Source organism: Phytophthora sojae (assembly GCF_000149755.1).
Source record: "Phytophthora sojae unplaced genomic scaffold PHYSOscaffold_6, whole genome shotgun sequence".
NCBI classification, from domain to species: domain Eukaryota; phylum Oomycota; class Peronosporomycetes; order Peronosporales; family Peronosporaceae; genus Phytophthora; species Phytophthora sojae.
Genome location: NW_009258120.1, coordinates 2,004,498 through 2,017,378, shown reverse-complemented (window position 1 = coordinate 2,017,378; position 12,881 = coordinate 2,004,498). Strand labels below are relative to the sequence as shown.

The 12,881-nt window shown below is 57.8% G+C and overlaps 2 protein-coding genes across 2 annotated transcripts; both read left to right on the top strand.

The window, feature by feature from the left end:
• Window positions 1–230: 230 nt before the first annotated feature.
• PHYSODRAFT_411286 (hypothetical protein) lies at window positions 231–809 on the top strand (the record flags this gene model as incomplete). The annotated part of the gene is made up of 1 exon (XM_009532594.1): window positions 231–809. A coding segment is annotated over one exon (579 nt), but the record flags the coding sequence as incomplete, so codon positions are not given.
• Window positions 810–4,693: 3,884 nt separating this feature from the next.
• On the top strand, window positions 4,694–5,167 carry PHYSODRAFT_511759 (hypothetical protein; the record flags this gene model as incomplete). Its single annotated transcript, XM_009532593.1, has 1 exon — window positions 4,694–5,167. One exon carries the CDS (start codon window positions 4,694–4,696, stop codon window positions 5,165–5,167), a length of 474 nt encoding a protein of 157 aa, XP_009530888.1.
• Between the last annotated feature and the right edge of the window lie 7,714 nt (window positions 5,168–12,881).

Genomic DNA, 12,881 nt, shown 5'->3' with positions numbered 1-12,881 from the left:
TCATGGCCGTGCTCATCGGTGTTCGGCACTTCTTCGCGGCATCCGGTCATGACTCTCCGATCGCACACCCGCACATTCGTATGCTGCTCAAGGGCATCAGCCGTCTCGATTCACCTCCGCGCCGGAAAGCACCAGTGTCAATCGGACTCCTCGAGGTGTGCTTCCGCAACCTTTCAATGACTGAGCCCTTCGAGCAAGCCCTCTGGGGCGTCATGTGCCTGGCGTTCTTTTTTCTCCTTCGGCGGTCGGAAATCGTGGCAATTACTGGCGGTTCGTTCAAGTGGTTTGCTGTTCGAGCTCAAGACATCGCGGTTCTGGATGCGGAAGGCCAGCCAACCCTGTCCCCATCGAAGGCACAGTCGGTGTGTATGCGCCTGATCGGCTCCAAGACAAACCAAGGCGGCTCTCCTACAACGAGGATGTTGTCGCGCTCGGGACACCCATTCTTGTGCCCCGTGTTTGGTGCCTTGATCCTTCTCCAAGTCCGGAAACACCTACCCACTGATATACCGACTGCAGTGTTCCTGGACCGCTGCGGAAAACCGGCCTGCATTGCGACGGATGATGTGTCAGAAGCTATCAAGCGGGCGGCTACCAGCACTGGCGAAGACCCACGCTGTTTCAGCTCCCATTCTCTACGAGCGGGCGGAGCAACCCACATGTACCGAGCTGGCACGGATGCACTCACGATCCAGTTTCACGGCCGTTGGGGTTCCGATGCGTTTAAGACCTACACCAGACCCTGCAAGGAGTCGGTTGCTACTCTGGCGGCAAACATGGTAACAGGTCCGCGGGGCGATTCGACGTTGCATTAGTGGGGCTGATTGCATGACCATTTGGGGGCAACGCTCTCCTCGTCCCTTATCGGACTGAGCTGATGGTCATAGCATAAGCTCTCATTCATGAAACTTCGTTTGACCCCCAATGTAGTGGAAAACATAACAGCGGCCCGAAGCAAATATGATCGCGTTAGATGTGCAGTGATTGGAAGGCCGCTGATGGAATTGTTCTCGTTTCCTTTGAGCATCGATAGCGAAACCGGATGCGTCATAGGGACTCGTTAGAATTCAAGCGACATCAATGTACATGTACCTAACTGCGAAAACGACAGCACATGTTGATGTTTTTGAGTTTTTGAGTGAGATCGGCCTTCCATTTTGGTTTTTATACCTACAGAAGCCTACATGCATTAATCGAACACCCAAAGTGTCCGTCTTCATGCCTTGAAACCCTCACAGTGCTTCTACCTCCCCTCTTGTGTTCGCACTTGCGTTGCAGGTTCCCCACACCCGTAACATCGGATCGGCTCTGCGGTCCTGTTCGGTCGATGTGGAGTCCACCGCAGCAACTTGGTGACCAAGGTTGGTATTATCCGATGGCTACACGTGCTCCGTGGTCTCGGTCGTGTTTGTGGCTCGTTTTTGGCTTTGTGACAGCGTGCAGTTGATGATCTTGGTAGCAATCGACAAGCGCGGCGATGCTTCCAAGCTCAGCGCACACGAACACTTTGATTATGTCCTGTGTTGCTCGGAGCGTTTCTTTCCTACATCACTTTTCGATTCGCTTTTCACAGCACAACACAAGTACATGTTATGTACAAGATGGCCCAACAACCAGGAGTTGCCATCCGCGAGCGCTTCGCCTGTAAGTCTTCCCTGCCCTGGAGTCCAGGGCCTGGACCCCGTGCCGGACGAGACGCTCCGGGAGATTCTCAAGCTCACACAGGCGTGACCAATCTACCACGAACTAAATCGATGCGCTGCTGAAAGGAAGTGGTGCTGTTTGTAGCGAGCCCCGACCGGATCAACACACCGGCCTATGTGGCGATCGTGCTGTGCTCCGAGGAGGACCGTGAGAAGTTGGCGGGCGGCATGATCGAAGCGAACGTCGGCAAGGTCAAGAGCGCCCCCGTCTCGGTCGTCTTTGCGGCCGACACCGGTACGTTGTTGCACTGAAATGAAATGAAATTAGCGGTTATTTCGGCTGGCTACGCCCGGAGCCGCGCACGGCAGGAGCACCGCATACGGGGATCTCCCGCGGTAGCAGCCCAAGGAGCCAAAAGGCCCCACAAAAAAGGAAAAACAATATGCAAACTAGGATCCGCAGAAGCGTCCACACCCTAGCACCTCCTCCACCTCATCTCGGCGTTCTCTTCGCTACTGTTCTATTCGTTCTTGTCGCCAGCCTTCTCGTCGTTCCCTGCGTCAATCCCCTGCTCCATTGCTTGGTTCGTCAGACGCAACCAGTCCTCGGCAGTCCACGCCGTTACAGAGCCGTTCATGTGCTCGCTGGAAGTCTTGGTGCGCTGGTATTTCGCATAGTCGAAGTCCCAGCCCCCGTCAGACGTGGCCGCCCGCTGCCTGAACATCCAATAGTGGTGACGGACGTAGAGACACCCCTTTTAACTGGATCGGACCTGTAAGCCATCTCGGTGCCCTGGTTCGTCAGACGCAACCAGTAAATGTATTATGTTCGCTGTGAAGCGGGCTCACTTGTCTTGCCCGAGCCGCTGGGCAGGTCGTATGCTCACGGTGCGAGTTCGCACGCGAGTCGTCTACTTCTCAACACCGTACTGGCCGTCAGAGATCACTTGATCTCCCCCTGCCGGAACGTCCACCGTCGTGTCCGCTCCTATTTTATTACGAGGAATAGCCTGAACTACTCCTAATACCAAATAATAGACACTAGTTTTCACCAGCAGCTACTCTACCGTCCGAACTACTACTGCACGTGCACCGACACCATTGACCGTCCTCAGATCCCGCATTACGCGCCCAGGAACAGCTCAGACCCTCTGTCCGAGTGCTCACGATAGTGTCGAGTACCGCCTGCGACCCGCTCGTTCGTGCCAATGCCGCCCTCAGTCGTAGCAACAGAGCGTTTCGGCTCTATATCGCTCTCTCCGTACACGTTCTCGGTCGCGCTCGTGCAGCACGTCCTGTTCACCTTCTTCTACGTGCTCTCCAGCACGCACACCCTGACCACTTGTGCCAAAGTCGTCTAATCTTAGAGTGTGCGGGCCTCTCAGCCGCCCGCTCGCCGTCCTGCTTCCGTCCTTCAACGTCGACTCGACGTTGCCGCTGGATACCTGCCGTTGTGCGTGCCTGACACGATGGAATTGGAGATTTTCGAGGATTCCCCGAGCCGCGCCTGTGATTGGTTGGCTCAGAGGCTCACTATGGGAGAGGGAGGCAGCGACACGTGGCGTATGGGAAGAGCGGATCCCGGCCGGACTTGCGTTGGCAGTGTACAAGGTTTGGTGACCCCAGATGGAGATGTCCCCAAGAGCGGACCCCGGCTAGAACCAAGTACTGAACGAGAGGCAAAGCCCAAGGTAGCGTAGAAGTGCCTCCGACTGGAGGCCGCCTGCTCTTGGTGCACTGTGCAACGCAAGAGGAGCCCGATCGGATCGAGTGAAGACCCAGAAACCGTGAAGCTGTCCAAGACATCCCGGATGTGAAGCCCAAGTGGAGTGTGATCCCGTTTGGAGATAATCATGAATCCCGAATGGAGATACCAAGATACCAAGATCCCATCCCAGATGTGAAGATCCAGTATACAAAGTCCAAGATGTTTCCGACACTAGCCAAGATCTGTTCGGATTCCGTGCAAAATTGAATTTCGCTTGCGTACCCAGTGATGATTATACTTGCTGGAAATATGTTACGAGGGGCCGCGGACGATTGCGACGACAAGACCATAGTGAAGACAAGTCAAGATGGAGTGCATGTAAAGATCGACAGAAGATAGCCAGACAGACAGAGAGAGACCACAGATAACAGATAAACAGAGTTCGTTTTGCCAAGGATCGCGCAAGTGAGTTGGAGCAGCCTACCGGACGTGCATTCCCGGAGGACTGACTAAGTCTACGCGTGAGGACTGTGACATCTGGGTCGAGCTCCCGCAACCAAGTCCAGTCCAAGTTGGGGTGAGTACCGGGCGACAACCCGAGGTTGATCCATCCCATTTCATTTCCTAGTTGCCGTTGAGCTCGTCCAGACCAGGAAGGCCCCGCATTTCATATTACCGATTACCTTGTCACCCCGGTTGGAGTAGCCCCGGGTGGGAAGTATTTATTTAAGAGCTATTGTGTGATACGAGGTATTAGATTGTGTTAGTTTCCCTCAGTACTTGAGGGTGGTGCGCGTGAGCCAAAGCCGACCGGGATTGACCAGTATCCCGGAGTCCGGCTGGAGTTGACTGGAGTAGTGATCGACCCTTTCACGGTCCAAAAGAATAAGGAAGGGCTACGTGTTTGTATATAACTCTGTATCTGTTTGTATTGTTTGGTTATCTGAGGGCTGTCAGAGGCGACGTCCAGGAAGGTTACGTTCTGCCCTGCTACCTAGCGACCTACAAGTATCAAGACAACTCATCCACGGTTGAAGACCCCTGGTTACGAAGACAAACGAACCCACAGGGATTGTTCACAAGGACACACGCCACCCCGATTGGAGTGTACATCTAGGTGTACTATCTCCGGCTAGGGTTTGTTCTGGGTGCACCCCATTCGGGAGTCTACACCCGGGACGCGCCAAGCTATACACCTGGGCGGTCAGGCGTTCACCCGCCTCGCCTCAGCTGGTGCGCGTGCCCGGATTCGAACTAAGGGTTTTCACCGGGGTTGTTTATATTTTGTAAGTTTATGTGCTAACTTTCCTAACTAGCGTCTATGACAGCTAAGCGAGGAGACATGCGCGAAGGAGGGCGCGGAGGACGAGGATGCGGAGAGGCGTCGCATCAATCGCGTCGTGCGGCGGGGCTGCCGCCCGAGGAGCAACCGAGCCTGGAAGAGGTTCAACGCAATGCATGGAGGGCTAACGCTGAAAATCGGAAGGCGGCCCTGGCCGGAGATGGGTCTTCGAACCAAGTCCAGCCGGCACCCGAGCCGGCCGTCCCAGATGACGCGCACCAAGTGTCGAAGGACGGCGAGCCCGAACGTGCTGACGCGGGCGAGGAGTCGAAGACCGCAGAGGGGGATCCCGGCCAGGGTGAACCCAACCAGGCGTCTGAGGGAGGCGCCGACGTGGATGAGCCCCAGGCGGAGGGTCGAGTTTGGGACTCCTCTCTGCCTGGCCAAGATGTCCGCCGAACCCAAGCCGACGCCGTCTGCCGGCGAGGACAAGCCGGCCGCAGTCCCTGCGAAGGCGGTGTCCCCGGCCGCTGATGCCCAACCGGAGACCCAACTCTCGGTGAAGGCCAGCCGGGGTAGCCCGTCGACGGAGTTGCCGGCCGAGCACCCGAGTGTCCAAGCGGCGAAGACGTACGCGGTGTTGCAGGCGTCCCGGTGGGAGAGAGCCCGGTCTGGGCTCACGCTTCCTCCGAACGTGGAGTACGCCTGGCCGGAGTCCCGTCCGGACTCCGTGCTGTGGCTGACCGCGACGCTTGCGACGTCCAAGTACCTGGCGTCCAAGGTGGCCTCGGAGGTCCCGACCGAAGTTTGGTTGGCCGACCTGGCACCCAGCCGTCGAGACCTGTCGACTGCCCAAGACCTGGCTGGAGTCCAGATCCCGACTGGGTTGCTGGACTCGCGGGAGTGTGTTGCGGTCCTGCAGACGCTCCTGTTCGAGGCCGGGTTCCAGTTCGTTAACGTGGTGCCGACCTGGGTGGAGATGCGAGTGTCCAAGGTGGAGCCGATTTCCATCCGGACTCTGGTCGGAGATGTCCAGCGACTGCTTGCTGCCGAGCTCATCGAGTGGCGTTAGCTGGTCGTCGGAGCGACGTTCAAGATCCTGCCAGCGTTGGATGCCCAAGCGAAGACAGAGAAGCCGCCGATCATGGATTACCACGCGGAAGACGCGGGTGGAGATCTATTGATGAACGACTACGAGCTCTTGCTGGGCCGGACCTACGTCCTACGCCTACGCTTGACTGGTCTTCGTCCCATCCGGAGTCCGAGCGGGTCGTCCACCGGTGAGCCTGCGCCCAAGCGTCCGCAGCATGCGCCACCGAGGGCCGAGAGCTCGCTTGCGTCCCCACCGCCCCAGTTTGAGTCGCTGCCGTCCGAGTTTCCGTCGTCTGAGGAGTCTGCCCAGGATGCCCCGGCCAGAGGTGCAACTTCGGACCCTGTCCCGAGCATAGTTGGCACCTCCGGCCGGGCTTCCTACGGCGCGACGTCCGAGTCGTATGTGTCCAGGGACACCACCTCGGACTCGTCGACCTCGACGCTCGGGTATAGCGCTGCGTCGCACATGCCGATGCCCCAGTTGGGCCCTTTGGCTATGTCCGCCCGGGGTCCGGTCGGCGTGTCGGTCGGCGCTGGAGACGTGGGCTTCTACGTGACGCGCGAGGTGATCCCCAAACGTGAGCCGGTCCCCGATCAGGCCGATGCCAAGATGGCGCGCTTGGACGAAGTGGCCAGCCGGGCGACATCCAGAACGCGGACGTCGACAAGGTCCCGGACGCAACGACGCTCAAGGCGTGACTCGCTGTCGAGTGGCTCGGACTCGGATGGGGATGCTCGGCGTCGCCGCCGACGTTCCAAGCGGAGGTCATCACGAGACCGATCCCCATCCAGGCGCTCGTACTGGTCCACCCGGTCCGGACGGATAAGCCTGTCGGCCCAGTCGGGGATGGCGGAGATGGTGGTGTCGACCTTCCACCAGGTCCAGCAGCTTGGTGCCGAACTGTCGAAGCTTCGCGAAGCTGTGTCGACCGGGAAGGATCCCAGCCGGGATGCCGAAGCCGAGCTCGCTCTGACCGAAGCCCAACGGGAGGCGCGCGAAGCCGAGCGCTGGGCCCAGGAGCTTGAGTGACACCTGCATGAGGTCTACGCCCAGGCGTCCCAGGCCGCCTCGCAGTCCTTGACGGCTGAGGCCGATGTCGAAGCTGCTCGTCTTGATGCCGCGCGGGCCGAGCGTGAGCGTGGGGAGGCAGCCGCCGCGGAGTACATCCGCCGACAGCTGGCCGAAGCCGACGCGAAGCACGCCGCCGAGATGGCCGCCCGGGCCGGGCAGGCCCAGCAGGACCTGGCCGCGTTGGCAGCCAGGCTGCAGGCGTCGGAAGTCGCGCGTGCGCAGGAACGTGAGTCTGCTCAGAATATCCAGCGTTTCCATGTGGGACAGATACGCAACCTTCAAGCAACATCTGCCCAAGCTCAACCTGAACGGGGAACATCCGACCCTAATCGGGCAACTCCCATACAAACGGGAAGTGACAACCCTGAACGGGCAACAGGCGTAATCACGGGAAACGCAACGGTCCCGAGTGCACAGCCGGGATAGAAGAATACGACCGAAGCCGGCTGGGAGCAGCTACTGGCGACACTGCCGGAAGTCGACGTCTCGCGTCTAGCAAGGACTCTGAAGCCGACCGTGGTGAAGAATGAGCCGGCCGCAGTTAATGCGGCACACCGATCTACTACGGCGACGCAGGTTTCTCCGACGGGGACCTCCCGTCCGGGGACCAAGACGACGGTGAAGAAGGAACCAACGGAGCTAAATAAGGACCCGCCCAGGAAGGACGAACGCAGGAAGGACGAGCGCAGGAAGGACAATCGCAAGAAGGCGCCCCGTCGCCGGGATCGCGACTCGTCCCCGGATTCAAGCTCCAGTTCCTCGAGCTCGGATGATGATAGCTCCAGCTCGGACGACAGCCTGGACGACGAGGACGCTACACCGACCGTGGAGTCAACTACTGTTGGGGATGGCAAGACCTCCTGGACGTTCCGCCCGTATGTCAATTCCAGCACGCTGGGTCAGTTCGATGAGAAGGCCCCGCTTGGAGATCGACGTACCTGGTGGGAGAAGTTCACCAACATCTCCGTCCAGGGTGGTTGGTCCGACCAGACCACGGTTCGAGAGCTCAAGATGAAGTTGTCACCTGCCGCCCGGAATTGGCGCGGCCAACTGGAGAAGCACGTCCAGAGCAATTGGAAGCGCTTCGTCCAGGAGTTCCGTCGCAAGTACCTGAAGCTCCGGACGTCGGAGTCTGAACGGTATTATACCATGCGACAGAAGACGTCAGAGACCCCGATGGAGTTCTTCTACAGACTGAACGAGGCTGCGGACAAGGCGGGGATCAAGTACCGGAAGTCCAAGAAGGAGCGCAAGCAACATGTCAAGCGTTTCCTGAAGAATCTCCGGGACTCCCAGCTGAAGGCAATCCTGGCTAACCAGAAGATCCGCAGCCTGGACGACCTCGAAGACATCCTGGAGCAACAGGAGGACCTGAACCTGGATGGGGGCTATGATACGCTACCGCCCAGGCGGGACTTCCGAGCGGGCAACATCCAGGATTCCCGTTTCAAGCCGAGGCGCTGCGCGTTTGTGGCAACTTCGGACGGGGAGTTCGGCTACGAATATGAAGGTCGTGTACGTTTCGAGGATGAAGTCGAGGAAGCCAAGCTGTCCCAAGCGGAGTCGAAGGAGCCCAGCCGGAGTGCCCGGGCTGAGGTGGCGCCAAGAGCCCCAACCGTTGCTCAGATCCCGGAGCCCGAACTCCGTCAGGCTATCTTCAAGGCGATCGAGCAGAGTGGGTGGCGCCCGCCTACGCAGGGCGACTCCCGTCCAGGGTGGCAGTCGCCCCGGCCGGGATGGCAATCACCTCGGCCCGGATGGCAGTCGCCCCGACGGGAAAACCCTGACCGGAACGAGTTTTGCGAAAAGTGCCTCAAGTTTGGCCACAAAGAGCAGAACTGCTGGGCGGAGATCGTTTGCGACCGGTGCAACCGGAAGGGCCACCCGGGATACGCGTGTCGAGTGAAGCTGTGCTCACGCTGTGGCAAGATTCATGAAGGAACCTGTGGAGATTACGACGCCTTGGAAGCCGTGAAGAAACTCGCTCGGAAGGGGATGTTGCAAGACCTGCCTCCACCCCTGCGCAAGCAACTGCTGGGTGAAGAGGTCAATCCGGGGTCGCCGTTAAACTAATAAGCCCGCTGGATGGGGATCCAGAACGCGCCTGGCTGGCGAAACCCAAAGGATTGTGTGTCTTAGTTAATGTCGGGCCCGAGTTGAGAAGGAGAAAACCAGATAACCACCAATGCATGTCAGGTATATTTCAGGACCAGTTTGACGACCCCAACTGTACGAATCCTGGACGGGAAAACCCGGATAGCGATGATCAAGTCGAAGTCATCCTACAGCCCGGACAGAGATACGGTTGGTGGGAGGATCACGAGCCTGAAGAGAGTCATGAAGTGGCGACAGTGCATGGGGCGGTGAACGATCTCCGAACGAGGATACCCTTGGACACTGGTGCATCTGGAAGCATGATTAGCTTGGACCTTGCGCGTAGGCTCAAGCTGAAATTCCGGATGTTGGCGGAGCCGATCAGGGTGTTTGGATTAGGAGGTGCTCCCACCAACATTACGTCGTACGCCCGGGTGAAGATCACTCTGGGATTCCGCGTGGTGTATGTGATGAGTGTCTGGTTGGCGAATATTGGCGAAGGATTGGAAGTACTTATGGGGATGAACTTCATGTATGCGGCTGGAGTGCGGTTGAGCGTGCGAGAAGGACTAGTGCAGCTCCCGGACGAAGAAACTGCTGTGATGTGTGATGGTCCGCGTCGCGACAAAATGGGCTTGGATCTCCCGGTAACCCCGGATGAGGGGATCTATCTCCGTCCGGGGGAACATGCGATCGTGAAGGTTAGGTACGGCCAGAGCAACTCCCAACGGGATGTTGTGTGGGCCGGCCGGGGTCACCAAGATCGTGTATGCTACCAAGTCGTGGGCGTCTTCGGTGAAGGTGGTGAACATCTCCAAGCAGAGAGTGTGGATTGACAACCGGACTCCTGTGGCCCGGATCGTCGAGTTCGGGCACTTTCCCCGGTTTGGGAGATTTGTCCGGCCGGGAAGCAAACGGTATCAGGAGTGTCAACAGCTGATCTACGAGAACACAGTGTCTCCGGAAGCAGAGGCGCGTGAGCAGGAGCAGCTCGAGCTCGAGTCGAGTCGGCAGCCCCCAGCTGTAGAAAGACCGCACCGGGAATGGCCGACCAGGATTCTCCTACGGCCCGAGTCGGGGTCCCGGACGGACCGGCTGGTGATGCTCCAGCAGGGTAACGCTGAGTCCCAGGCGGGATCCGTCGAGGGAGTCTCGAATGGAGACGATAACAAATCGGAATCCGGTCGACGTCCGACTGTCGAGGACGCTCACAGCGATGTCGGCACTGCAGCTGAGTCTGATCCGAGTTCTGATGAGTGGAACCTGAGCATCTCTGATCTGGCCGAGTCCGACCTGGATGGTGACCGCTCGGAGGATATCTCCGACCGGGAAGAGCCTGATATGCCCACTGCGTCGATGCCTAGTACCCCGCTGCGGAAGCTGGAGGAAGAGTACAATCGATGCATGCGAATCAATCAGGTGGGCTCGACCTGGAAGCTGGAGTGTATCTGCACGAGAGGAGCGAGTTGTTGTCCCAGTTGCGTGACGAATTGGCCTTGCTTCCTGAGCTGAAGGACCTGAGTCCTGAATGTGATATCGACAAGGCGGATGTTGGAGAGCCCGGGCGGACTACCCCGGATGGGGAACAGAAGTTGCGCTCTATACTCAAGTATCACCGCAAGATCTTCCTTGGGGATGACAATGCTGCGCCGGCCCCGGCCAGGGGCGTGGTGTGTGACCTGGATGTGGGTGACGCAAAACCCGTTGCTCAACGACCAAGGTCCATTGCCCCTCACTTGATGATGAAGGTGTACGAGCTCCTGAAGAAGCTGCTGGAAACGGGTCTGATTGAGATGTCGCTGTCGCCATGGGCTTCCCCGATCGTGATCGTCCTCAAGAAGAATGGCGTGGCCATCCGAATGTGCATCGACTACTGGGTGGTTAATGGGTTCATCCGGCTTTCTAGCTACCCGTTGCCCCTGATCGATGATCTCCTGATTGGATTCGAAGCAGCTATGTGGTTCATGAGTCTGGACATGGCGAGCGGGTTCTGGGCGGTCCGGATGACGGAACGTGCGAAGCCAATCTCCGCGTTCATCTGCCCATTCGGACACTCTCAAGAATGCTCCACTTGTGTATCAGGCGGTGATCAACAACTGCCTTTGGGGTTTCGTGCGTCTCCCTCGGGAAGAGGAAGAGCAGGTGGACCCGGATGTACTCGAGTTCCTCGGTTTGGACCCGTCCGTCCGGGATGAATCCGAACGGGAGAAGGCTGGAGCTAGTGTTCCCGTCCTGGTGGAGCAGATGACTCTGTTTCAACGCAACATCCCGATGCCGTCCCAGCTGGGACCTGTCCTCGGACGGAGTTCCTACATCGATGACATTGCGCATGGGGCGCCCACCTGGGATCAGTTGTGTGATGACCTGAATGCGCTGCTATTCCGGTTGCGCTATTGGAACATCTCTGTCAGCCTGCCCAAGAGTGAGTTCGGGAAGTTGAGTATCCCGTATCTCTACCACGAGATCAGTGCCGAAGGACTGCGCGCGACTCCGAAGATCACGAAGGGCGTTCAGGATCTACCGTTCCCGTCTACCCTGAAGGGAGTTCAGTCATTCCTCGGAAGCCTCAATTACTATCACAACTATCAAAAGTTCATTGAGGATATCCCGGTTGTGGCTGCAGTCCTGTACGAGCTTACGGATGATCAAGTGAAGTCCGGCCGGGATCTGTCAAGGGCGAAGGAGGCATTCGAGATCTTGAAACGGAAGATCGTGTCGACACCCCGACCGGACCAAGCCATTCGTGATTATTCCGCATGCTAACCGCTGGGCCGCCTGCGCGGTCCTCGGCCAGGAGTATGATGGAGTGATCCAGCCTGTGAGGTTCACGGGGCGCATACTGAACGACGCGGAGATTCGATTGACACGAGGCGGTCCCCAGAAAATTGCCGACGATGTGCCGTCACCTCTGTGACCTGGAGTTTGTATCGGATGCTGATTGGTGGATGACTTGGATACGGCGCGGCTGTACCCGTGTGACATGGATGGCGACTGTGGGAGAGAAGTGATTTCTCGGGATGAATCCAGCGTCTGACCGCAGATGGGCCCAACTGGCTGGAAGTGTGAATCCTGGGAGTGCACGCCCAGAATTCCAGAGAACACTCAGTCCAGCCGCGGACTTTCCCTTACGATGAGTGCCTAAAGTCTGGCGGAAAGTCTTTCTGGAGAATGTATTCCAGAGTACGCCTCATCTTGCTGTGGCTCAGAGTGCCCCAGAGGATCAAATTACCCTGAGAATCAACCCACTACTACCATGATCATGCGCAGGAGGCCGCTAAACCCACTAAAAGTGTGGCTTTGATGAGATACACACGAGTCTGCACTGCAGCAGACTTGTTACCCAGAGTGCCGCACGGAAACCTAGAGTGCCGCACGATGACCCAGAGTTCACATCCCTGAGTGCAGGTGACCCAGAGTTCCAAAGATGATTCTCTGGGTTTGGACCATAAATCCAGACTCTCTATATTGAACTTAAGTGTTTCCCGAGTCAACACCCAAGAATCCCCACAGTTCCCCAAGATTCCTCAGAATTCCCAGGATTTCAGAAGATGACCCTGAGTGTCACCTGATTTTCAGGGATTCGAGTCAGTTCGCGGTCAGTCTGCAATCAAAGTGATGCGTGACCTTGAAGAACCGTTGTGGATGCGCAGACTGGATACTTTCGAGGAGTCGAGAGGGAGTCCTGCACCATACTAAACCAAGTCTAAGGACCCACAATTGGCACTTCCGACGCCGTGCGACAATGGATTCGCAAGCCGATCGCAAGTTTGGACCGCTGATCCCAAGGTATACCCAAGACAAGACATTTTGACCCCAAGCATAGTGAACAGAAGATATTTGCCCGAAGAAGAGAGAGAGAGAAGTAGTTGATAAAAACCAAACAGAGTTCCTTTTACCCTGTACTGCGCAAGTGACTTCGGGCAAGCCTGCCGACGGAAATCCGGAGGACCCGAGACTACGACCGCGGGACGCTAAGGGCACATCAACGGC